General features: G+C 40.7%; 2 protein-coding genes across 4 annotated transcripts in view; both read right to left on the reverse strand.

Annotated features, from left to right (window-relative positions):
• The window catches only part of myh11a (myosin, heavy chain 11a, smooth muscle), a 32855-nt gene extending 15681 nt beyond the window's left edge, over positions 1-17174 (reverse strand). For 2 of the 3 annotated variants that reach the window (XM_034569849.1, XM_034570028.1), the window contains exons 1-6: positions 17030-17174; positions 12925-13289; positions 12204-12360; positions 7108-7135; positions 2812-2911; positions 2666-2692 (exon numbers count right to left, since the gene is read on the reverse strand). In XM_034569849.1, the coding sequence (XP_034425740.1) occupies positions 2666-2692; positions 2812-2911; positions 7108-7135; positions 12204-12360; positions 12925-13266 (654 nt within the window). In that variant the 5' untranslated portion in view covers positions 13267-13289; positions 17030-17174. The remainder of the gene's footprint in view (positions 1-2665; positions 2693-2811; positions 2912-7107; positions 7136-12203; positions 12361-12924; positions 13290-17029) is intronic. The other variant, XM_034569938.1, reaches the window with a different exon arrangement.
• A 5109-nt stretch (positions 17175-22283) lies between these two features.
• cep20 (centrosomal protein 20) lies at positions 22284-25517 on the reverse strand. Its single transcript, XM_034595880.1, has 4 exons — positions 25381-25517; positions 24445-24642; positions 23305-23389; positions 22284-22810 (listed from the first exon to the last, which is right to left on the reverse strand). The coding sequence occupies exons 1-4, from the start codon at positions 25406-25408 to the stop codon at positions 22681-22683; spliced, it is 441 nt and encodes a 146-aa protein (XP_034451771.1). The 5' UTR covers positions 25409-25517; the 3' UTR covers positions 22284-22680.
• Positions 25518-25662: the final 145 nt, after the last annotated feature.

Raw genomic sequence — 25662 nt, forward strand, 5'->3', positions numbered from 1 at the left:
ATGTCAACACATGATCTTTAAATTTAAAAAAAGTCAATGAGAGGATTATTCTCCTCTACTGCAAGACAACAAAGTCTGATTTTGATGTATGTTTAGAATTAATGATGGACAGTGCCTTTTAAAAATATTCAATTGGCTGATAATTATTAAGGGGATTTCTATTAAAGGGGAATTCTGGTATTTCTCAACCTTGGTCCTGTGTTCATAATAATCAAATTGGTTCCAGTAGATCATCTGCACCTGCAGCCGCAACATGGTGGCAGTGGCAACTATGTAATCTTATGGGCCAACAGCCCACAAAATGTCAAATCAAAGTTTTTTTCCACAAATAAAATTCTCAAATTGTTATTCTTTGTCTTGGCTGAGAGTGTGGAACATTACACATGTCTAACTCAATAAGAAGTCTCACTCTCAAGTCTCATGAGAATTGCATTGTATGTGTAAGAGACAGAATTGGAGAGAGGAGTTTGGATTTTACTTAGAGAAACTATCATGGCCGAATCTTTTTCTGATAAGGCCAATGTCAAAGAAGCATTTGAGCACATTTAGTGGACATTTAATGGGCCGTTGCAGTTGCCCCATAAGATAATATTGTAGCCACGGCCGCCGTGTCGCGGATGCCGGTGGAGAGGATCTACGGAACCGATTCCACTGTTTTTTTGACTACTGTTCATTTACACACCCACATTTATAAACATATAGGATGTATAGATACAGGAATTCCCCTTTACACTTTATCTTGTTTTTTTTAACTCACACAAAGAAGTGAAGGTGATTGAAGGTAATTAACGTATTCTTTTTACTGTGAAAATATGTTTTGTTGTCCTGCTGGAAAAGTCTATCAACAACAACATTAAGTTTATGGTAAAATTGGAAAGATACAGACCAGCTGTAGAGGTGCAGTTCAGAGTTGGCAAAGCAGAGAGGAGGGGGGGTCCTTTTTATTCAAGCCACTGGAAAAAGAAAGGAGAGAGAAGAAAAAAGAAAAATAGAGCACTAAAGAAAGTAAAAGCAACAGCTGGTAGGAAGGACTGTTTTCTTTTTGGTTCTGTTTTCATAAAGAAAAGTTATGAAGACAGAAGCAGCAGGAGTCAGAGCAGCGCCTGAGGAGGAGAGAGAAAGCATAAGCAAAAAAGATCAACCAGATGCTATTTCTGATCAGGCAAGGTCCCTGGGAGCAACGAGGTCCTACAGAGGACAGGGGACAGAACAACATCTCCTCAATCAGTCAGAGGTGAAGGGAAGTGTCTCTTTAATCCATGAATTAATCCGGCTAATACCCACACCAACGCTACACCAACATCACAAACCATCAACATCTAGTCAGGAGACATCTAGGTCCTTTCCAGACTTGGTATTAACATCTGTCCTGAGAGATCCCATCAGAAGTGGACAGTGTTAAGTTCGTCTGTTCACACCTGACATTAAAGTACGTACTGAATGTGTCTCCTGTGACCACCTGTGAAATGACCTCACTTCCCTGCTCTATACGCAAAAATCACGTCCATCACTTTTGTTCTTGAAGACCAAATCTTGTTGGTTTTAACAAGTTAAGTTTACAGATATGTCTAATGTCACTTTCTATGTTTTCTATGTATTGTAAGTGATTGAGAGTAGAGAAATAGAGTAGGTATCATTATGTGGTGTTGTTAACATTGTGGCGGTATTCCAAATCAACACATGGACACTGAGAACTGTAAAAATACATATAAACTATAGCAGGTCCAGGACATCAGCTGAGTAGGCAGTCCTTCATATGAGGACACATTGCATCACACAGCAAAAAGGAACGTGGCCACATCCCAGGCCACCTCCAAATGTGGCCTGAGTAATCAGGTCTCTGGACGCATTGAGGATGCATTTGGAAGCTTTCAGACCTGAACTTAGCGTTGAGCACTTGTGATCGGATCACTCAGGATGGATGTTAATACCAGGTCTGGCTAGGCTTCTGGTCACAATCCTACTCAAATAGAATATTTAATCAGGAAGGTGTCTGAGCTCAATTCAGTCCAGTTGGAGCGTTGAGTCTCACAAGAACTGTGGTTTCGCCTATACACTGTGCAAACCACAAGGTACAGTGAAGTCTACAGGACTGGACAGTCAATGGCCCACTGTCAGGGCAACTGGCAAGGTGAGAGGATGAGGAGGAGGGAAGGAGGGTAGGGGGGTCTGTGTTTGAGAGACAACAACAAGAGATGGGCATGCTCACACTGTGCTCGTTGATCTGTGAGAGACCCTTTCACTGCCGGGGAGGCTTCAGTTCTAAGCTCCGCTGGCAGTGAAAGGGTGTTCATAAGAAGACGGATTAAGACACAAAACTCAACACAATGAACCTGTTCAAGAGTATGCAACGCTACACATCCTTCACTGAACACTTCACAGGTCTGAAAAGTGATTACGAGTCACTACTATGATGATGATGATCATGCAGTCTACTTCAGTTCTGGTTGGGTAAAGATACACAGGTTTCAAATGTTAGGGGGAAACACCCTCAAGCTAACAATGTAAGGTTTGGGATCTTGACCATCGCTGAAATGAAAATTATTACAAACAGCTACAAACAGAGACTCAGAGACATCATCTTCATGCATTTTTCTAACCTAATGAAGGAACACGCACAAACACCACACACAAAAAAACACGCCAGGCATTCCCCTTTACTCACGTAGGCAAACTGTGTTCCTGATTGTTGCTATTTGGAGGAAATGGCGATATACAGGATTAAACTGGGCAGACATGTTGAATAGTGAGGGAACTGGTTGGCATATCCTAACCTTTAATACAACATGGTCACTGAACATGGATACTTACAGCACTGCTGTCCTTCTTGCCTTTGTGTGATGAGGCCACAACAGCCAGATACTGGATGACCTTCTTGGTGTTCTCCGTCTTCCCAGCGCCGGACTCTCCACTAGAGAAGGAGGAAAAAACGAAAAGGGGATGAAAAGATGCGAGGGGAGATATAGTGTGAGGGAATGATAATCAGCACTGGCAGGTTCTCTGTTCACAGTTGAATAAACCAGGTTAATTGAATGGAGATCATGTGCAACATTTTTTCAAAAGATAAGATTTTTCTTGGCATCGCTGCCTTCATTCTTCACAGTCGACTGTGAAGAAATAACCAAGGTGAGAGAGGGGTGTACGACATGCAACAGACTATTTTCCTCTGACATCACACATGCTGGGATCCAGGCATATACACTGAAAAATCGGACATGTTTTAATTTCACTGCCTCCGAACTGACCAGCAACTGAAAAGACAATGGATGGATAAAACCTGGAGGGTCATGGGACCATGTTTCAATGTTTAACAACATATCTGACAGCACAGAAGCTGTGATTAGACAACAGCTATAGTTTGCATTTAACAATGAACTGTAACATGGTCTCCTCAATGGAGAAGACAGTTTAATCCTGAAATACCAATGCATCTCTGGGACACAAGTATTGAAGCCTAGAAGTAAAGTACACTGGGATCTGGCTAATAATCTAACGCTAAATGCTGAATCTAATGCCAAAGTGCTTGATGTAAACTGTAAACTCAAATCATAGGATTTGAGCTTCCCACCTTGAGTGTGATGTCAAAGGATAATAGCCGCCATTTGAATATGGTCTATAAAGATGGTTTACTCTTTTCAATAAATGTCTACCTGTCAGCAGCACAGAATGAATCGCCTGCTACTTCGTGCCTATCCAAAGCCAGTGTCTATGTAGCTTGTAGAAACTTCATATGACATTTACAAGACTATTATGAGAGTTTTATGACAGATACCCTCAAACTGGTCCGACGTGTCAAATATCATTAACACAAACGTTTTTTAAACAGAAGCCAGAACACTTCACGTCTGTCTTTTCAGAGAAATGATCTCGGACACTCAGGCAGACAAAGTTGAACGATCCCAGAGCTTTCAGCCAGTAGTACACAGACACATTCTCAGGTATGGGGCCATAAAAGGCATGGGATGCTCTCGATGTTAGGGGCTTGGCAGCTCTGATAGGAACCTAATTACTCTGTCCTGTTCAGGTCCGGTGAGGACACACGACATCCAGGCTCCTACTGTAGAGCAGAAGACATTTTGATGGGACTTTTTTCCGACAGATGGTCCATCAAACTGTCTCATCCTGCATGCCCTGCATATCATCTGTACTCGTTTCACTTACGATTACAAGAATATGTGAAAGGACAGAGTGGAGAACTTCATTTAAAAAAAAAACAAAACAAATATATAAAAAATGTGCAACCAGTGATGGAGTGTGGGGGCGGGTTTTCGTTTGTGTCACTTCAGGCTTCTGAAATTTAAATTGGATCTCGTAACATTACAAGAAAAAACAGATAAGAAAAAACCCCTACAGATAAATCAAAAGGATTTCCCCTCTTCCATATGTGTGACACATTTGAACCCACTGGAGAATCACAAAAGAGCAACATCCTGCCACTTTGTGGCCACTATATTCATTCTATCAGTCCAGTCTTTCACACACATGCAATGAATACTAAACAAAGGAAACTGCTGACCCTGCTGAGATGCAATGTCAACATCTCGAGAATGGATTTAAGTTTGCTCCCAGCTATTTCCCATGGCAAAGTCCTGCTACTGTGTGGCAGAATCTGAGGAATAAGATTCCTGCAGAATAGTTTGTGTCCAAAAAGTACAGTAGAAACCCTTGTGGAATCTAATGCAATCCAGTAGAGAGGTTTCACTTCAATTGTATTTCAGCACAAATCCCCTTTTTCCATTGTGATAGTGTCATACTAGACAGCAAAATTATTGGATTTTTCCATATTCTTTTTTATAAACAATGTCCTAGTCTCTGATTGTATATTAAACGAGCTGGTTTAAAGTAATTTATTACTTTATATAATTAATATGCTTTTCAAGAAATATTTTATGTTTTATGTTATAAATCTGTCACTTGGATGATGTATTAAATAGTTCCATAAAAAGCATTAAGTAGTCCAAACTAAATGAATTCACATATATGCAGAAAGCCTTTCTAAAACATTGTCAGATCATTTCTTTTGTATGAGTAAGTTAAAAAAAAAGACAGAAATGTTTTACAATGTTCTTTATACTACTACTAAGTTTTGCAAGAGTTTTCCTCCTCACAGTCGTAAGTTATAGTCGGTGGCAGTAAATCCTATTCAGCACTACGCCATAATTTCCATACCAATCAGATGTAGTCCTTAAATTGAAATAAAAAAGTATAGTTACACAAGTCTTCTATGACAATTAACAAACACTGAGTTTCACACTATGAAGATACAAGGCCTCTGTGATGAACTACTGTAAAAGCACTCTGGCAAAGAACATACTCTGCAATTAAACACACTAACACATGCACGCACATACACACACACACACATACATGACATTCCATGTATCGCACCAGAAACATTTCTGCCATATATGGCTCCAGAGGCCGGCTGAGGCTGAAGCTCGGCTGCTGGCTGCTGTGGCTCAAAGTGTGTGTGGACCTGACGGACAGCGAGCCAGAGTTTGTGTTTCAGCTCGACTGTATCACATCACTTACACTTCATCACTTTGGACAGTTTCAAAGTGAGGCTCCTAATAAGTTTTGTCACATCAGCATCAAAGAGTCAGTTTAACATGTCTGTATACCTAACAATACCTAACAACAAGTCCACACACAGACGGGCATCAATTCAACATAACCTTTCCGCAATCTCGCTCTGATAAAGAAGCTTGAGAGTTGAGGAAATGGACTGATGTGATGATCCTGGCATCACTTCATTTAGAATTTTAAAAAAGATACTTGAGGAGGAAGAGCCCTAACTCTCATTTCCTTATTTTATCTAACTCAATGATAAAAAGTAAATATTATCATGTTAGCTAGCCCAGGGGTGGATCCAGGGGTGGCATCAGGGGGGCACTGGCCTCAGCTCAATCTGAATGGCCCCTGAAGTGCCCTTTTCCTGCCAATAGTCTTTTTCTTTTTTTTAAATAAACCAGTCACTTACTAACAAAGCTCACAATAAATGAGACGTATTAAGAATATAAATATTTTTAAGCTTTTTTGAAGGACACAATATGTTTCAACAAGGACAGATTTTCAAAATATATTCAATGAACTTTGGCTTTGCTAAAAGCTATAGAGCAAACAGTAAACAAGGAATGATTTAAATGTGCACCTTACTGAATCAGGAATTGTGCATGGGACATATTGGCCCCTCTATGTCAATTGTGGCCCCTTGATGGCCCCTGATTTAGGATCTACTGCTCATCAGCTAATTTACAGTGACTGTAGTGGACTCAGTGAAAAGAAAGTTTATGTTCAATATATATTACATAATGGCTCGATTCTGTTTATTTTATGCTCAAAGTAGTTTTTTCCTTTCTGAAGTTATTCTCCTGCTGTACAGTTACAGTAGAAGTGGACTGAAATAAACATAGATCATAAGCCAGTGAGAAAAACAAATGTGAGAAACTAGGAATGAATCCTATAGAAAAAGAGGTAAATACACTGTTTTCGAAATTAATCTAATCATACTTACACACAACAATTATGAACATAACAAAGCCTACTAAGCCATTAAAACATACAAAGGACAAAAAAAGATAAATGTATTTGTGTTCTTTGAATCAAAATCCAAAGATTATTGCCTGACAAAAGGAGCCTGTCTGTCCCTGGATTTCCAATCACCCTGCCAAAGTTCTCAAGAATTAGCTTAAAATAAATAAACTGTCAGAATGGAGCCCAAACATTTGGAGATCTAATCTGGTTCTCCCATCAGGACGCAGGGCACACTTCCTGACCGAGAGTCTGTGATGAGAGCAAGGCCACGGCCCCCAGGGAGAGCTGCGGACGCATTCATGCTAATTCACTTGGGCTCCATTTAATCACATCTCAATTGCACAGTGCGACAAGCAGGAAAAACCGAAGAAAACAGCCAACAACGTCCTCAAAACAAACACAAGAAAAACACATACCACTGTTACATTATGAGTGATTTCTTGGTGGCTGACACTGTGAGACCAGACAGGAATCTTATTTGTTTAACTATGTGTTTACACGATCATTATGTAACTGTTCCTCCACACAAGCACAACGCACACACAGACTTTGAGGTGACAGATGATCACTTACGTGCAGAGGATGGACTGGTCCTCGCGATCTGCGGAAACAAAGACATTTTACAGAGTTAGACGTCTTGTATGAAAAACGGATTCTACAAATATGCAGGTTGTAAGTGAGTGTGCAGATCACTCTATAAAAGCAGACAGATTAGGTGGTAAATCAAAGGAATCTGCAATAGCCAGATTAAATATACATCATTTTTATTATGTAGCACGAGAACATTCACAGGACTTTTCTTTTTCCCGCTCACGCTTGGCCAGAGGACATTTGTACAGTTATGCCCAATAGCACAGTACACTTAATAAAGATCACAATAAAGACCAGTCTGGTGTAGAACTTAGACACCAGCTGGGACTCAGTTCAAAGCTCATTTGTGAAGGCTCCCCCGTGCCTAAAGAAATATGTAACTCCCACAAATACTTAGATTTCTAACCATAAAAATCAACTCAGAATGTGCTGAGCAATGACTCATTATATTGACTCCAAAATACTCCTGGGAGAATACACACAAGTCCATGTACGGCTATTTTGTAACTGTATCCTTCATTACAATCCAGCCCTGGGGGAGTACAGGGAGTAATGCTGAATGAAAAGATAACTGCAGTCAGACATGAAAACTCTCAGTAAGTGAAACCTTAAAGCTGCAAAACATTTTTCTTAATACAGCAAAGCATCGAAAGCTTCATACTGTCATTCACTACAAGCACACACACACACAGACACACACCCTTATTCCGACTTTCTATTGACATACATTCATTCTGGACAGAGCTAACCAAAACCTTACGCCTAACCTTACCATTACCATTGCATATATATCCCTAACCTTAACCTAACCACAATTCACATCTTTGCACTAATCTTAACCAAGACTTTGAAAATTAAGTTTAGTCTCATTGGACTGCATGTCTTTGGTCCCCTTGAGGTGGACTGGTCCTGTTAATGCCGGAAATGGTCCTACAGATGCAACAAAATGGGGCAAAATGTTATGAATATCTTTGTGAAGCTGATTCTGTCATGGGGACAGTAAAAAATCTAAATCTCACATGAAAGTTTCACTGTCTTTTTTCTTATGCGGTAACGTACAGTAAACACTGGGAGCACAGAGGGACAACACATCAGTCATCAGCTGCTCGAGACACAAACACTCTCTTTGGGAATTTCACATTTTTATCTCCGGCACATCAAAGTCTGAGGGAACATTTTCCAAGGAGCGGAATCTCAGCCAAGACTGGAGGAAGAATGTGTCGAAGCTGAGGAGAGTTATCTGGATTTGCTGTAGCCACGCACCACTTCCACTTTAATGTTAAACGACCTGCTTCATTGGCCACTTCTTCATGGGAAAGCCTTCTAATGCAGCAACAATAACAGCTTCCTGTCAGCCATGTTATATAATACATGTTCAAAGGGCTTGATAGATGTGCAGTTTTATCCTCAACCTTTGGTAACCTTTTGGATGAAAACATTGATACTTACACTATCTCAGAAACAAGGATTAAAAACAAACATGTCTATTAGAAAAGTGTTAGGATTAAATATTAAGCTTTAAAACTTATTTTTTACTGCAGTTAGCATCAGTTAGCACTCATTTTGCTCTTTTCTGCTCGCTTGACGTTGGGCTGTGTACGTGAATTTGTCGACTCGCTAGTTCATCATCACAAGTTAGCCAAACACCTCCATGTGATTATATACACATCATGCTCGGATATCGAAAACTGCGTTGGCTACTTGCTTATGTGTTAGCTTGTAACGCTACTGTTCTCCTCCGTGAATGCAATGAATGTGAAAACATTTACTGTTGGACCCCAAAAAGGTGTCAACTAATGAACGTGTGTACAGCTGTGTGCACGGGCAGGCTCAGACCGCAACTCGTATTTATGGCGGTGAATTATAAATCCCACCTGTAGGGGGAGCCAGAATGTAGCAGAGAGTGAAACTTGCGTTGTGTTGCTTTAAAGCTTCACTTTTATGTGACATTTTTTACTTATTACGTGTTTTCTGTTTATGCCTTTATGTTTGTATGTATTAACTGACCGTGCTGTCACTGCTGTTGCTGTTTACTTCATCAGTTTTACTTGCTTGTAAAGCAGCTTAAAGCTGTGTCTTGAATTCCGAAGCTGAATGGGTGGTCTTTGAGCTAAAATATCAATCGCCATTTCATATATCATGACTTGTTTAGTCTGAAATTTAAAAAAAAACACATTCTTGGTAGTGAACAACGTTTCCTGGGTGCCAACAAGTGTGAGATTTTCCTATCAAATGAAAAATACTTTTATGTTGCAGCTGTATCTGTGTTTCTCTCCAGGGATGTGTTGATGAAGAGTAATCCAAACAGTTTCACAAACACCAATCAATCCTCCCTCTTCTTGTTTACTGGTGAGCCTGTGTTTACACACCATAGCTGTTGTACAAAATACCAAAATTTTCTGTGTACTGGCCAAGTAAAACCCTCCAATGTACACATACTCATTAGTGACAGCTGAGTTCTTTAAGTAAGCATTAGAGCATTAAGTTTAAAGACCCAATCATCAAAGAGCCAAACCAGATTTAGGGATTTAAAATGACAATAGGTTTTAAAAAAAAAAATAAGGAAGTCAGGAAAGGGAGCATTATATTAACAGTCACTCTGGTTTTACATTATCCACAGATTAGAGCTGGATGTAATCGCAGCTGCTTTTCTTAGGCTTCTGTATTTTCCTTTCACATGATCAGTCTTGTCGAGGAGCTGCCAGAAACCTGTCACATTCATTATCAGTTTCCTTTATATGCTCAGCTTTCATCATGAGTCCGAATGCACTTTCATAACGTGTGTGGCTTAACTCCTAGAGATGAAGATGGACAGGAAGTGACAACACCAGTGTAGTGGGTACAGTGGGGACCATGCATTTGGTGTTCTATATCTGTGATCAGTATAGAGTGAATAATATGGACATGAACAGCAGAATTATGCAAAATCTACTGGATGGATTACCCCAAAACTTGGTGGAAGGATGACGTGCGGATCAAGGGGCAGATCCAGGATGTTTTTCAGTTTCTTTAGCATTGATTTCTCAGAGAATATTTCATTGATCCCAATTAAAAAAAGATTAATTAAGTATAACTAATATGTACGATTATGTGCAATTTGTAGCAGATGCTAATGGAAATTGAGATGTAAATGTGGTTTCATAAGGGGTCTGTTGGTGGAGGAATGCACTAGTGACATTCTAGTCGTATATTTATGTTTTTCTTCTGTAAATCATCAAAATCATCTTGATTGGGCATCAGTCACATATCAGTGTCAATATTCTGTCAGTGATGCTAAAATTTACAATGAATGGACTGGACTAAATTAATCTGCTGACAGACTTGACATGAAATCATCAACACAGACAGACAAGTGACAAGTATGGGAAGTCTCAGACTGCTGAGAGCTAGTTCAGAGGCTGTAGGAGGAATTTGCTGCTGATGCTGTCAACATTCTCAAATAAAAGTCCCACAAGTCCCACAAATGTGTATCTACCAGTATGTATGACAAAATATAATCTGGATTCCAAACTTTCTTCTTTAAGAAATGCATTTTGTACTAGAGGGCAAACATCTCCGCTGTCTTATAAAACCACTTAGCTGTTTAGTTGGCATTATTTTAGCATTATCATCCGTTCGGGTTGTCTATTTTAAGACTAGACCTTCAGCATCTCTGTCTGCAGCCAGAGAGCTGAGAGGGCTTGATACTGGACGATCCCACTTTCTCTGAACAATTACTTCCTAACAATTACTCGTCCAAACATCCCGTTTCACAGGAAAACCTCTAAAGTCTCTTTTCTCGCCCCAAGGTAAAAACTCTTTGGTATTTACAGTACACAGACTCAAAGAGAGAGAAAAATGTTGGAAGATTTGAACGAGGAAGGGGAGGTTGCTGAAACAGGAAATGTTTCACGGCCGTCCACCCATCTCTCAATCCAGATGTCAACTCCTCTGAGAGAACATCCTCACGTCAACATGCAGTCCTGTGGGCATGACCCCCTGGAGGCACGAGAAACAGATTCTGTGGGAAACCAGCCCCTCTGAAGTCGTACCACTGCAGGGTTAGGCCCAGAGCCATTTACTGTAAGATACACTCTGCCGACTGTCCACTATCGCCACCTCTACGAGACACTGACTCTGAAACAGTCCATAAAATTATCTTTTAGAATTTATTATGCTATCATTTTTTCATACCTTTGTAAAGAAGTCGCAGCAGAGGGATGGGGCTGAGAGGAAGCTTCTGGACTGCACGTAATAACAAACACAGTTCTGCATTTGAAACTGACAGCACTGGGCCATTTGTGGTTTTTATCAACCACTTTGTGAACATGATAGAGCTAAAAGGCTGCAAACTGTCATCGCCCAGTGAGAAAAATCTAAACTTCTGTCAGCTGATACCACAGCTCACCCACACCAAGGCCTCAAAGCTACAAGCCAACACTTCAATTTGACACAAAAACTCAAGAGGCCAGCAGCTTGCTTGCTTTGTAATGTGAGGGAGGTGTCGACGATTTCTACACCAGCTCCTGTGTTGCTTTGTCATGCCTCAATTTAATAGGATCCATTCATGTTTATTTGAGGATTTCCACGCAGTAGAAGCTGGAGCTTATTCAGGTAAGCACTGGGTAGACAGAGCTACCAAAAACAAGAAGCACAGACAGGAACTGGGACAATTAGCGATGTCTCTTTTCCACCTGATCGGAGTAACCCACTGGACGAGCGGGTAAACATAAAAAGAAACTGAATGAGGCAGGGACGTCACTATGATGGAGTATTAGTGTCGCGTGAGGGGAAAAAAATTGGTGATTTCGAGAACTTTAACATCTTTGAGAACTTTAACAAGACAAAAGTCATAACTTTACAATAATAAAATTGAAAATATCAGAGAAATAAGTCTATTATTAAGAGAATAAAGTCTCTTAATTTAATTAAAGAAGTTATAATATTACAAGAATAAAGGGACAAAAAACATTTGTAGGAAATAAGCAGTAAGGAGAAGCCACTCATACAAACTCTTGAATCTCAAATATGTTTTTCCCCCTGAGTGGCCCTACTAGTCGTACATCACATAAGGAACATGAGGTATATAAGAATCCCACCTTGCATCATGTTTCTGTAGGCGTTGTCAGTGATGGAGTAGATGTGAGGGGGCACTTCATGTCTTTTCTTCCCTTTGTACATGTCGATGATCTTCTCTGAGTAGATTGGCAGCATTTTATAGGGGTTCACCACGACGCAGAAGAGGCCGGAGTACGTCTGAGAGAAGAGACCACGGGAAAGAACAGGATTTTTAGAACGGTTTGTACATGTTTGTCTTTTTGGTATGGGACAACTGAAAGATGTCAGAAAGAACAAGAAAAGGCAATTATACAGGTTGAAATACTCAAGCAATTCCCATTCAATTTTGTGGAGCTGTGGCGCATGACACAAGGAAAGACCCACTAAATTTGGTTTGGATCCAGGATATATTTTTCTCTTTCTTTAACATTGCAAAGGCCGACATTTGTGTTGATTTTTCTGAGAATAATTCAAGGATCCTGGTGAAAAGAATCAGGCATAGTTAGGGGACTGATATTTATGGGTGTGTGTAATTTGGTGCAGATCCAAATAAAAATTGGGATCCAGTGTATTCTAATGTGCTTTCATTTGGTGGAGGAATGTCCTTTATAGTATTAGAATATAGTTCAGTGGTTTTAAGCTCCAGATTCAAGGTTATTAATCAATGAAGTTCAGAATAGATACAAACTTTGTAGTTTACAGTAATGTTACATCCAGTTATGATTTTGTGAGTGTTGACATGTTTTCGGGGTGTATACTTACATATATGAGACCAGAGAAGTACCTCTCACGGATGTTGTGCAGCACGGACGCCTCATTCAGGCAGGTGAGCTCGGCCATGTCCTCCACCTTGCTGAACTTGGGCGGGTTCATTTTCTGGATGTCGTCCTTGTTGACCGTCATCTTCTTGGCGCTATCCGCCAGCTCCACCAGCACCTCGTCACCGTGCTCCTCCTTGATACTGGCCGCCTCGAAGCCGTGCTTCTCCGACGGGATCCACACCAGCTTCTTGGCCGACCAGTCGGCCTGCGCCATGGGGCTGTTCAGGAAGTCTTTGTCGACAAAGAGGAACTTCTCGTCCCCGGTTGGGGCCTTCTTGGACATCTTGGATTAAGGTGGAGGGCCAACTGTTGAGGGCAACAAATGGAGGGGATGAGTGGAGCAGAGACAGAAAGGAGGCAAAAAGCAAGGAGGGAAGCAAGGAAGGAAGTAACATAGGAAAGAACAGGCAAACAGGAACAAAGCAAGATGGGAAGGCAGGAAATAAATAAAGATGAGGGCAAGAAAAGAGAAGCACAATACTATAATGAAAAATGTCACAGCTCACACTTTGTATCACGCATCATAGATGAACAAAACCCTCTTTTCTTTTAGGAATAACCGACAGCACAGGCTTATCCAAACACAACAGTAGATGATGAGTCTCCATTGGTGGGAGACATGCTACAAAACTTGTTTCATCCATCAGGGAGTCCTTGAGTGCAGTCCTTCTCGCAGACCTCCACCCCCCCGACCCTACACTTTCACATACAACACCAGGGAGACATACAAACAATTCCCTCCCTAATTTAGATACAGAGATTGAGGCTGGGAAATTGATATGAACTAAGTGACAAACACAAGTACATTTTGTCTGCAGCCAGAGAGCTGGGATGGTTTGATACTGGACGATCCCACTTTCTCCTGAGCTCTCTGAACAATTACTTCCTAACCATTACTCATCCAAACATCCCGTTTCACAGGAAAACCTTTAAAGTCTCTTCTCTCGCCCCAAGGAAAAAACTCTTTGGTATTTACCGTACACAGACTAAAAGAGAGGAAGAAAAGTTGGATGTTTCACATTCACCACCAGGGAGACATACAAACAATTCCCTCACTAATTTAGATAGAGAGATTGATGCAGGGAAATTGATTTGAACTAAGTAACAAACACAAGTACATTTTGTCAGCAGCTTTATCTGAAATATCCCCAAATCTTTAATACTCACTGTCATGTGCTCATACTCATAGGCATTGCTTAACTGACATCAGTCATTTTTTTCCTCATCTTTCCCCCCCTCCTCGTCTCTCTCTCTCTGTGTCTCCCTGTCTCTGTGCAGGGAGGCTTCAGTCTCGTGCTGTGATGACCATATATGGACCCCTTGTCTGGAGCAGGACTCTTTTCTGCGGACCTAAACAGTGAGGCAAGTGAACTCCCAAACAAAGCCCATATAGGGAATAGTATGTCTCTCGCCGGCCTCGTCGTTTACTCCAAAATGATAACAGTGGGGCAGCGAGCCTGACGGGGGCCCGGAGCTTTAACTATCATGTCATTTTTAAATGCAGCAGTGAGAAGCTGAAATATGAACAAGTGTCTGGGACTCTGGGAGCCGTACCTGCGGTGGGAGGCCATGCAAAGTGCAAACAGTAATAAGCGCATATGACTCCTGACAAACATAAATAAGAAATACAGCTTTAGTAAGTGCTTCCAATACATCCCCTTGTCCTGCACTACACAAATCCATCAGCAACCTAACTACACTGTTCCAGTAAGGATGATATAACTGTGAAACCGTGTTATGATGTGTGGGACTGGATGAGCCTCTGAATTACGGACTGTCTCTTGTCCACAGGCTGTTTAGCCTACTCACTTCACACAGACTGGCCCACAGTTTAATTGAGTGGGAAGTGGGAACAATATAAAAAAAGCCACTGAACCTCCTGAGAAAGCCCATAAATGTACCAGAGGGACGAGCCAAACCAAAACCACGAGAAACTACTGAAACATATTGTATGAATATGAACTCAACCCAGAGACAGACGCTTCCTGTTTGCCCCACAAAACTGCAAAGCCAGTGCAGCGAGGAAACAGGGAAGGGACCAGCTGATACTTTGATGATCGGCGATTACCGCAGAAAAGAGTAAACATGGCTTTTCCTGACACTCCTCCAGAGCTGCCAGTCAACTTCCTCCTCCTCATCCCCCCTTTAACTCGGACCAGCCTGGCTTAATACCCTTGAAAAGCTGCCCCCCACCTCTTTCTCTCTCTCTCTCTGTTGTGTCAACACAGCTTTGTACTCAGCCGGTGTGTTGAAGGCAGGTGTCTGAAGTGGGGTTGACAGGATAACCGGTTGATACCTACTGACTGGAAGTTTAGAGGATGATAAGGGGAAGGAAGGGGTTTGCTCACATGCACCACACTAAAAACTAACTCACAATAACACAGCAGCTCCCCGTGCAGCACGCACACTCACTGACCTCCTCAGTAAAGTTAAAACACTATTACTGTATTACAATGAGCCCAATATACAAGGCCATTATTTTTAACCCTCCATCGAGAATAATAAACAAGTGGAAATGTCACCCCTAGAGACTGCGTGACCTCTCCAAGAGAAAGGGGTCGACCTTCAGGGCCTGTGAATGATTTCACCCATTTCCTCTCTCAGCAAATATTCCTCCTGTTATCGTTTCCTTAACAGCCCTGACACGTTTCGATTTCCATGCCTCCTGAGACTGTCAAAGACCGGAGCATGAAAATAATGAAATCATGCAGACCAAAATAGACTTGAATGACAAACACACTTGATTTGTCCCGTTATGGAAATGCTTTTTGGCTCATGGAGAAGGTCGGCGACTGCAGAACTGGTCCGTTCAAATACGAACAGGCTCAACACATAATTTCTCTTTCAGAGACACGTTGATGTTAAAATGCGAAGTCAGAGGTGTTTTCAGCACAAGCACTGTTTGTCTTGGCAGGTTGCCACTGGGTCGTGCCCCTGACAGAGGCATATGCAGTTCATCCTTCGCTGAACTCAAAGTGAGGTGCACATATGAGGGAAACAACCAACGCAGTGACATCAATGATGACTTGCACTTGTAACATGTGAAAACTGTCAGTTCTCACTTCGGCTTCTGCATCTTCAGCCACAAGGTTCCACACTTTGACAGACATGTGCTTTTATAGAACCATATTTGGAAAGCAGGAAAACACTATGGTTGCCATCACGTCTGTTTCTCTGAGAAGATATCCAGACTTAACTTCCTCTCACTTCCTTACTGCAGCATTTATACTGCAGTGTGTCACGCACACAGCGTTATTGTACCGTTTAAAACCACTTTACTCTATAAAGTCCCAGAGACTAATATGAAAACTATCTATACATTATGATGTTTTAGTTCAGTTTATTTCGAGTGTAAGTGTTTACCATCTATAATATTACTTCAATTAATTAAGAAAATTCTAAGTAAAGTTATTAAGTTATTCCAACACAATGTATCATATTAATATGAAAAAGATTATTTCATTCACGAGTCACCAATTGAAGTATTGTTTTTATATTTTGAGGTTCGTAAACTATTTTCTTATTTCAGTGTACTTATACACATTCCATGAATGAAAAGGGAGCAGGAAGACAGAAAATCTCATGTCACCTGCCCCTTTTATACAAATAACATAAAGACAGACTGACATCCTTTTTGATTTCCTTTCTTTTCACACATCATAAAATCAATTATCTATCATCATTACATAAATATTATTCTTATTAAGTTTAGACACATATTTCTGCAATAACTTTCTTTAAAAGAAGTGATAAAATAGCATAGTCAAACTTGTCAACAACCAGGTCATGTAATAACTTTCTAAATAATGCTTTTTACAGACTGACACAAAAGTAATATTCAGGTTTTGCTTGAACGAACTCTTGTTTTAATTTGATTACTTACAACATCTAGGGGAAGAAAAGCAGACAACAACATAAAACCTCTTCCTCAGTTAAAGTTCCAGACTTAAAGACATCAAACTTGTGAAAGTGCTGTTGGACAAGTGCAGCGCAGCAGCATCACTGCTCAGAGGACAGCAGTGCGCGGTCAGTGCCATGATACTCACATGATGAGCAGGAATTAGAGTAGAGGGGAGCTGTGGGTTTGGAGAGTCAGGGTCGGGAGCGGCCGGCGATGACGAGGTTTATACTCCAAACACGACCAGTCCAAATGACCCCCGACCATTTCACAGGCTTAGCATTTAAACTGCGCACCGCTGTGTCAGGGTGGAGCTGCTCCAGCGGACCCTCCTCCAGCATCTGCAGGAGGCAGGACATGCGCACTGAGGACAGGGCAGGTTCAACGCTGAGGCACTGCAGAGACTCGACACAGATCTGAAACACTTGACTTTACTCTATACTTTATATATACATTACATTACATTACATTACATTACATTACGTTACTTTACTTTACTTTACTTTACTACATTTCAATACATTACTTTACTTTAAGTTGCGTTACGTTACGTTCAATTTTGTTACGTTACTTTACTTTAATTTACATTACTTTACATTTCAATACATTACTTTACTTTAAGTTACGTTACGTTACGTTCAATTTTGTTACGTTACTTTACTTTAATTTACATTACTTTACATTTCAATACATTGCTTTACTTTAGGTTACGTTACGTTAAATTCAATTTTGTTACGTTACTTTACTTTAATTTACATTACCTAACATTACATTACATTGCTACATTATTAGACTTAAATGCAATGTTTGAGCTGGATGCCACATTATTCTCTTTCAGCATGAATTGGTCATGGTTAAGGTTAGCGATAAGGTTTTGCTCTGACTTTGCATAATGAATGGAAGTCAATGCAAAGAATATGTGTGTGTGAGAGAGAGACTCAACTAAAAGCACAGATGTATCAACAGTTAATAGTACTGAAGTATCAAGTATTTGTTCTGCAGTAATATGCCCCTGTGATTGAAGCCTGTATCATTATTATATTAACTTATAACAAACTCTAATGTGGAATATTTATATTTCATGATACCACAACGTGTAAGCAGCATTTTACTGTTGTAGCTGAGCAGGTAAGGCAAAGTATATTTGTCTACTTTACAGTTAGGATTTTACTTATACTATACCTGTACTTATATCACAGTCACACTGAACAGCAGAGGTTTGTTATGTTAAGAATATTGCTACTAATATGTATAGGCTTTGCTTTAGGTTACATTTTTAAAACTGATCTGGTAACATATTTTTCACAGCACAACCATGACAGAGTGACAATGAGTCAACATGCACCAGAATCCAGCCATCGTCACTGTCACAAGACTAAATGACTTCTGTGGTATTTCTAGTTTTATATACTGTAGATTAAGAGCCTCACTTCTTCTTTCACTACCGGTGTATAAGAGAGATACTGTGTTTTCATAATTGGTTGCCTTTTTTATTCAGATTTTACGATATTTTATTGGTCTATGAAAAGTCACTGAGGTATAATGGTTCCTTGCTGAGCTAAATGTTTTGTTTGTACCTCATTAGAAACAGTAACAGTTCGGTTCAGACGGTTTTCTTAAATTTCAGCATCTATGTTGTTATTGCTCAGGATCACTCAGTTTATAACTTCTCAGGTAAAATATTCGTTGGAAAAAACAAGAAGGCATCAAAAAAGGATGGACCAACAACCAGTTCCACACATGCTGCACTTCCACACGCTGTGAGGTTGCATTATTCAATCAGCGATCAGTCCTCATAAGGCAAACCAGCTTTCCCCAGCACAGGAATCTCCCTTTACTGTCACTGCTCCACAGAGGTCCCCCCTCCCCCCCCCCCCCAATACACATAACTCATAGTTCACATAATTAATGTGAGTTTCTTTCTGTGTGTGCATCCTTCAAAAGGGTCTCCTTTCATTACGCACATTGCGTTCCACTATCAACCCCCCCCCCCCCCCCGGTCCTGCCCCCCCTCCATCCCTCTCTTGCTGCATCCCTACTTTCCCCAGCTTCTTTCAGATGGAACTTCCTATATAAGGACACTGTTCTGTTTGCTCCAGTAAATCAAGCTGCCGGCTGATGGCTGGGTCTGTTTTATACCAGGCAGACATGGAACTGCACGCGTTCTCCCAGTGTGTGTATGTGTGTGTGTGTGTGTGTTTGTGAGAAACCCGATGACAGAATAAAGACCAACCTGCCAGACCTTTGGGCTACCTCTGGCCAGCCTCATGGAAGGTGGGGCGGCGGTTCAGACGAAGGAGGAACCAAGCTTGAAAAACTCACAGGAGACAGGGCGAGAGGCAAGACAGAGAGAAGAACAAGACGAAGAGGAGGAGGAGGAGGAGGAGGAGGAGAGGGAGAGAAAGCAGGGGATACATTGAACAGAGAGGTTGCAGTGTGTGCCATATAAGGACAGTGGGTCTGTGTGGAATCTCGGCAGCTTTCTGTGTTACTATCAAAGTCGAGCACAGGCCAGCACCCCGAGCCCCAGTGACTAAATATGGTCCAGCAGCAACAGCATTGTTCAAACAAACAAAGTTGCCTTTATGGAAATGACTCTTTTATCTTACCTGTAGTTAGCTGGGACACAGAAATTGTTTATCAATCTGTGGTAGACCAAGGGAACAAGGGAATATCCGAGGACTACAGATCTGTCTTGTTATTGCTGATGAGAGAAATATGACGGATGCAGTTCCATGTGGTTCCCTTTTCAAACCCACACAGGCTATATGATGAAGCTCATTAGCCCCCCACAAATGGTCAATTGTCTGTATATATGTATATATATACAGTACATATATGTTCATAGTGTATTTTTAGTCTTAATGGCCCCTCAAAGTGCTTTACACTACAATTTTGCCATTCACTCATTTACACACACATTCTCACAGTGCATCTATGTGCAGCACTTACTCTATCATACATCCACTCACACTGTTTATGGGGTTGTTTATCTTAACACATCAACAAACGGAATGGGGAGACTGAGATCGAATCACTGACCCTCTGGTTAGTGGACGACCCGCTCTACCTCCGACCGCCCACACAAGTAAATAACAAGGTCATTACTCCATGACTGCTGTAAAAAGGTCACTTCTATAATTTTTTTTTAATGTGATGTGAGGAGAAGGGAGGACAGCCCTCTCCTTGCAAACGACCTGAACGGTTCACATGGGACAATGTGCGCCTACAAGAGTTGGTCCTAAGTTTTGGCCGAAACCTCCCCCCCCTCCCCTCCCGGCTCTCTGAGACAAATAATAATTCCTGAGTGATTCCTCAAACCTGTGAAAACTCAGCAGTGACATGGTGGCGAGGAGGCGGTGGGAGTCAGCATGAGAAAAAGTCTCAGTGAAGCATGATGAGTGCAGTGGTGTTCAGTGGATTCTATTATTTTGCATTGAAAATCAATAATCTTGGAATTATACTGAAAAAAAATGGAATTATCCCGAAAATAAAACCATTATTTATGTGTTTTTTTCAAGCAAATAATTTCGGCTAATTTTACACGGCAAATGACGTTTCAGGCCTCACATTTATGTCCCTCTACACAACGGTGTAGAACAAACATGCAATTAAACACAACATGACCTGTAATGCAGAGATCCCTTAAATGAGATATCTTTAATGTTTTTCCTCACGCTCATGTCCATACATGGCCATCTATCAGAGAGAAAATATGTTTATGGATATGTTTGACCCTCGCGGAATGCCATTGCCGTCTAATTTGAGACCAGGGGCAAACATCGGTTCACTCTGCTGCAGTCGAGAGAGGACAACTACATTTAATACTATTTATACAGCTGTCTCTTGTACACACACCACTAATTTATACAGTGGAGGAGAAATGCTACCTATTACGGGGCAAACTGCCAATTGAACAATCATCTGCCATTGTCCAACTTCCACCGCTTATATAGCCATTTTGAGGAGTGCACTCGTGGTGCCAATACACTAGGAGCCCCAGGGCCACAGGTTTTGAAAGCAAATAAGGTTTGTTCCAAGGAAGCAATGTAGATTCAGACTGATCCAGATGATGCACTGTTTTAATGCAATAAACAACACATTATTCTTTACCTGTGCCATGGAGGTTATGATTTAATCTGCTTTTGTTTTTAACAGTATTACACACAAAGTACTGGTATGTTAGAGGAGACAGGGCAAACACACCTTTAGAACTCAGAGTACTTTGGACATGGATTAGGTTAGAGGTGGTAGAAGGGGCGGAGCTCGTCCGGCATCAAGTCAGGCTGAGATACGGTCGGCTCGGTGGATAATTAGTTCCAGAAACTCTGGGTTTTAAGTGGTGTGAGATAAGAATGTCAAGTTCCCTTAAATGGCGAGGCAGGAAGTGAGATGCAGAGAGTGTGGGCTTGTTGCAGAAGATGTTTATGTGTCCAGCACAGGCTGTGGTCTGCATGTGAAGGTTGTTTTTTAAAAGCATATGCATAATTTTAATTAACGGTGTTAGTTTATCCATGACTAGGAGAACTCGATGAAACTCTGCACTGTCCTGCCAAGTTAATATGATCCTAGTCTTGCATCATATTTGTTGAAATCAAGGCGATCATAAGGACGTCTAAGCCTCTTCTCTTCAGTCGCAGAGAAGAAAACGCATCAGAGTAAAAGGTCTGAGGGGGGGATGGCTTCTTCAGCTCAGCATAAACATGTAGATTATAGAGATCAAGATAAGACATCTTAACAGTCATGAGGTATCTGACTATTACATTCAAACATGGCTGAAGTAGGATTAGTAAATACATTTGTGGCTGGTTCAAGGGAAAGGGTGCAGGGTGGGTTCGTCTGCACAGAGGACAATCACAGGAAGTAAATGTGACTTAAATAGATTAAATAGACTTTTGGCTGCAGGTTATTTAGCACCATTTAAACGGACCTGATGTTATAACTGCACAAAGCAAATGCATTGATGCAAAAGAACATAACTGTGCTTGCAAATACACTTTTGATGACAAATAATACACCTCTTATGAAGGAGTGTTATAGTCTATAAAACATGATATCTTTATATTGTTTAAGTGACATAATGTAGTTATAGGATCATGTTTAGCCGCTGTATTAATGTATACAGCTGACTAAAGTGCACTCGTGGTCTGTACTGCATTTATGACCTTAAATGTCTGAAAATTTGAATTTCATTTGGCACAAATATTCTAAAATCAAATGCCTCTTTGTTAAGATGTGAGATTTTTGCTAAAGCTTTTAGATATTATTTCAAAGTTTCAGGTTAAAACCCGATCTTACTGTTCATCCTCTGGCTGTACCAGTCTACAGCTTTATCTTTTGTGACACTGCCACCATGTGTTCCCCAATAAAACTGCACTTTTACAAACCATTTTGACTCAGTGTGGTGTATAAATATAAAACATTTATTTTTAACAATTAAAAGACAATATTAAAGTATCCAAAAATATTATAGAGAAAACATCACATTTCAGTCGGAATTATGGAGAGAGCAAGGAATATGATGACTGTGATCAGTACCAATGTGACTGATGCTGAAATCGGTAAAGCCAGAAATAAAAATCATAACATGAAAAGGTTATCTGGGGCATTTAGCAACCGCAAGAAGAAATACAAATGCTTTCTGCCACCATATTGTTCATATACTCTGTGCTGTAATGCATACAGATGACACTCACAGTAAAATCTGAGGACAAGATGTCAGATGCTGCTACATTTCCTGCCATGTATGTATTTACATTTTAGTCCAAGGTTTGCCAGTATTCAACGCATTGTCAATTCTTAAGCATTAGATCCAGGTCCGATGTTGCTGGCAGTGGGGCCGGCTGGCAGAGAGGATCCCCGCAGGAACACCTTCCCTCCTTTATCACCGCTGTTCAGGAAGTGGGACACTAAGCCATAGAGAAGAGGTCTGCAAAGTAAAATGAACCTGTAATTCACATTGTTGCATTTTTCTTTCTGTTTTTAGCAAATGATGACAGTGAGAAATGAGCTGGTTGATAAAGTTCTGTACATGTTCTATTCAATTCTGTTAATTATGCGTTTTTCACTTTTCATTACTGGTCCTGAGGTAAGTGATTGGGAAAGAAACAGAGTGTTAGGAAGTGAAACAAGCAAGTCTACAACCCCCTGCTACATCTGCTGAGTCACATCAGTTGAACTAAGACCCCCAGAGAAATGTGGACTTTCACAAAACAAACTGCTTGTGGTCATGTTTCTCCAAAGCAGGGGGGCAAGCTGAAATTATTCAAAACCTCTTGGTATTTCAAAATGAAACTGATGATGGAGATGATCCACGGAGCTTTCACTAAATATATCATTCCATAGCTGATCGTACCCCCCCAGAGAGTTCAGTAAGTCTTTAAGCACTGTGGAGAGCAGACTGTACTGTTTTTTTTTTCTTACACAGACTTGGAGCTCGCATCCTCTGTGACTTTCAGCTCACTGGCCAGGAACTGTCTGTCCAAAGGGACGTCAGGCTGGCCTGACTCTGACAAAACAAACAGAGAGAGATCAGATGAAATACACTTTGCTCTAACAGTGAACAACAGCAGTTGGAATCTGAAATTGTTAATGAAGTTAACGCTTTAAGATTGTAAGGTAAGATTTAGGAACAGTTACAGATAGTGTTGTTTGTGAAATGATAAAACTTATGTGGTGGTTTGATGTAATTAAGTGAAAACAGAGTTTTTGCAAATCCAATCAACGATAATCAAATCAAAATGGTTATGGATGGAGTTCTTGATAAAAGAGTTTCTTAAGCCAAATTTTTGTGGTGTTGCAATAGACGACAAACTTACTTGGGAACCTCATTTATATATATATAAGTATATAAAGAGGAAAGTGAGCAAACAAATGCAGCACTGTACAAAGCAAAAAGACACTTTAGATTTTGCATCACTTCATATTATGTATTGTTCACTTATTCTTCCATATTTTGGTTGTTGGACAGATGTGTGGGGCAACACGTACCAAACTAATACTAGACCATTATATGCATTACAGTAAAGAGCAACAAGGCTCTCTGCCAATGTAAGAGAACATACCAACAGACTGTTTTATTTACTGTCATTTCTGTTGAATCTTACATTTTTAGTTGATATAAAAACATGATTGTTATGTGTAAAGCCAGAAAAGGACCTGAAAACTCACAATAGCTGTTTACAGTAACATGACGAGTGTATATATATTATGTTGATGACTATGGATTCATGTATAATTGATTTGTTATGTAATTTGTGAAAAGACAGGAAATCAAAAAGGGGATGGCTTCATGTATTTATGTTATCTGTATGGAAGGGCAGGCTGATATAAGAGTTTTATTCTTCTTACTCCTGTTTGGTTCATGGAATATGTAGACACCTATTGTTTTGATGGTTTTTGGATTACAATGAAATGAATGAAAACTAAAACTGAAATACAAAAGTGATCAATCCAACAGTTTGATCATTGAGAAGGAAAAAAAACAGTGAATCAACATTAACCAATGTAAACAATCCTAAATGTGACACCACATTGTTAGTGAGTCTTGATCTCCCCACCTACCTGCTGTCAGTACTGACTCCGTGTACTTGTACCTGTTGAACTCCAGGTACTCTCGGATCAGCTCGTTGATGAGCAGGTTTTCGTGGGACAGCGGAGGTCGAGGCTCCCGCTGATCATCCAGGGCGCTGAACACCTCCGCCCGGATCCGAGCCTTCAGCTGGCCCAGCACGCCGCGGGACTCCAGCGTGTCCCTCACGGCTACAATATTCACATCGTGACCGGGTACAGATTAGAGAATCGGGTTGATAAACTTCCCATGTTACTACAATGACTGGAAGCTTGCCTGTTGTATAGGTCAGTGTTTCCAGCTAACATGTGTCCTGAATGATGGGAGTTTTCTAAACATCCGCCATACTTCATTCAGATATTTGAGAATTTAATTCGATTTTCGGAAATGACAGAGCTTAAGACCTCTTCAAATGTGAAATATGCGCTTGTCAGAATTATTAAAGACCCTTCTTCAAATCGGAATACATGTGAATAACTACTGCGTCTTTATTTAACAACAGCGTGTATTACAATTACCCCACAATCGCCTAAGGCTTAATGTCACCGAGCTAGCTAGCGTTAACATGAGCTACTAGCTAGCGGATGATAACAATGTAAAACCCACAATAACCAACACACGTGTACTTTGTATAACGTTTTCAGCTGAGCCGAATTGAAACGCATAAAGTAGACATAGAGAAGACCGTGAAAAGTTCAAGTCCCACGTCTGCCTCACTTTAACAGACACCTCAGTTCGCAGAATTATCAAGTTTTTGAATGGAGACTCGTAGACGATGTTGTTGTTAAACTAACCTGAGCTAACCCCTGTTAGCAGCTCTGGGTTAACTCATGCAGGGGCTGGACCTGTCGTGTATTGGCCTCTGTGTGATCTAAGAGTGAAATGTGAGCGCCTAAACAAAAACACCATGAAATACAGTGAGCTCTTACCCCCCTTCAGCTCAGTGATGGTCGCCATTGAAACCAGTGTAAACAACCGACAGTCTGCAGCTGTTCATACTGTAGAGCTTCTGCCATCTAGCGACTGGCTGAAGTAACTACAACTGCCTGGTTCATCAGCACCCATAGAAACAGGCCTCACTTCAGTCTGTTGCATCTTTCACCAGCTTAATGACACAATATTTACTCCACTAGATCATTGTAATATAGATCATTGTTTATGTGTTACATCTCTAGAAGGAAGGTTTGTGGAAGCAGTTTTTATTTGCGAAG

Source organism: Hippoglossus hippoglossus, chromosome 1 (assembly GCF_009819705.1).
Source record: "Hippoglossus hippoglossus isolate fHipHip1 chromosome 1, fHipHip1.pri, whole genome shotgun sequence".
NCBI classification, from domain to species: domain Eukaryota; kingdom Metazoa; phylum Chordata; class Actinopteri; order Pleuronectiformes; family Pleuronectidae; genus Hippoglossus; species Hippoglossus hippoglossus.

What these genes read in the sequence shown, in the direction of transcription:
- cep20 (XM_034595880.1), bottom strand. Translation starts at nt 25,408, where the DNA reads ATGGCGACCATCACTGAGCTGAAGGGGG. An exon ending in GGAGTCAGTACTGACAGCAG is followed by an intron (nt 23,390 to 24,444) that starts GTAGGTGGGGAG and finishes TTGTTTTGTCAG; the next exon opens with AGTCAGGCCAGCCTGACGTC. An exon ending in GATGCGAGCTCCAAGTCTGT is followed by an intron (nt 22,811 to 23,304) that starts GTAAGAAAAAAA and finishes TTTACTTTGCAG; the next exon opens with ACCTCTTCTCTATGGCTTAG.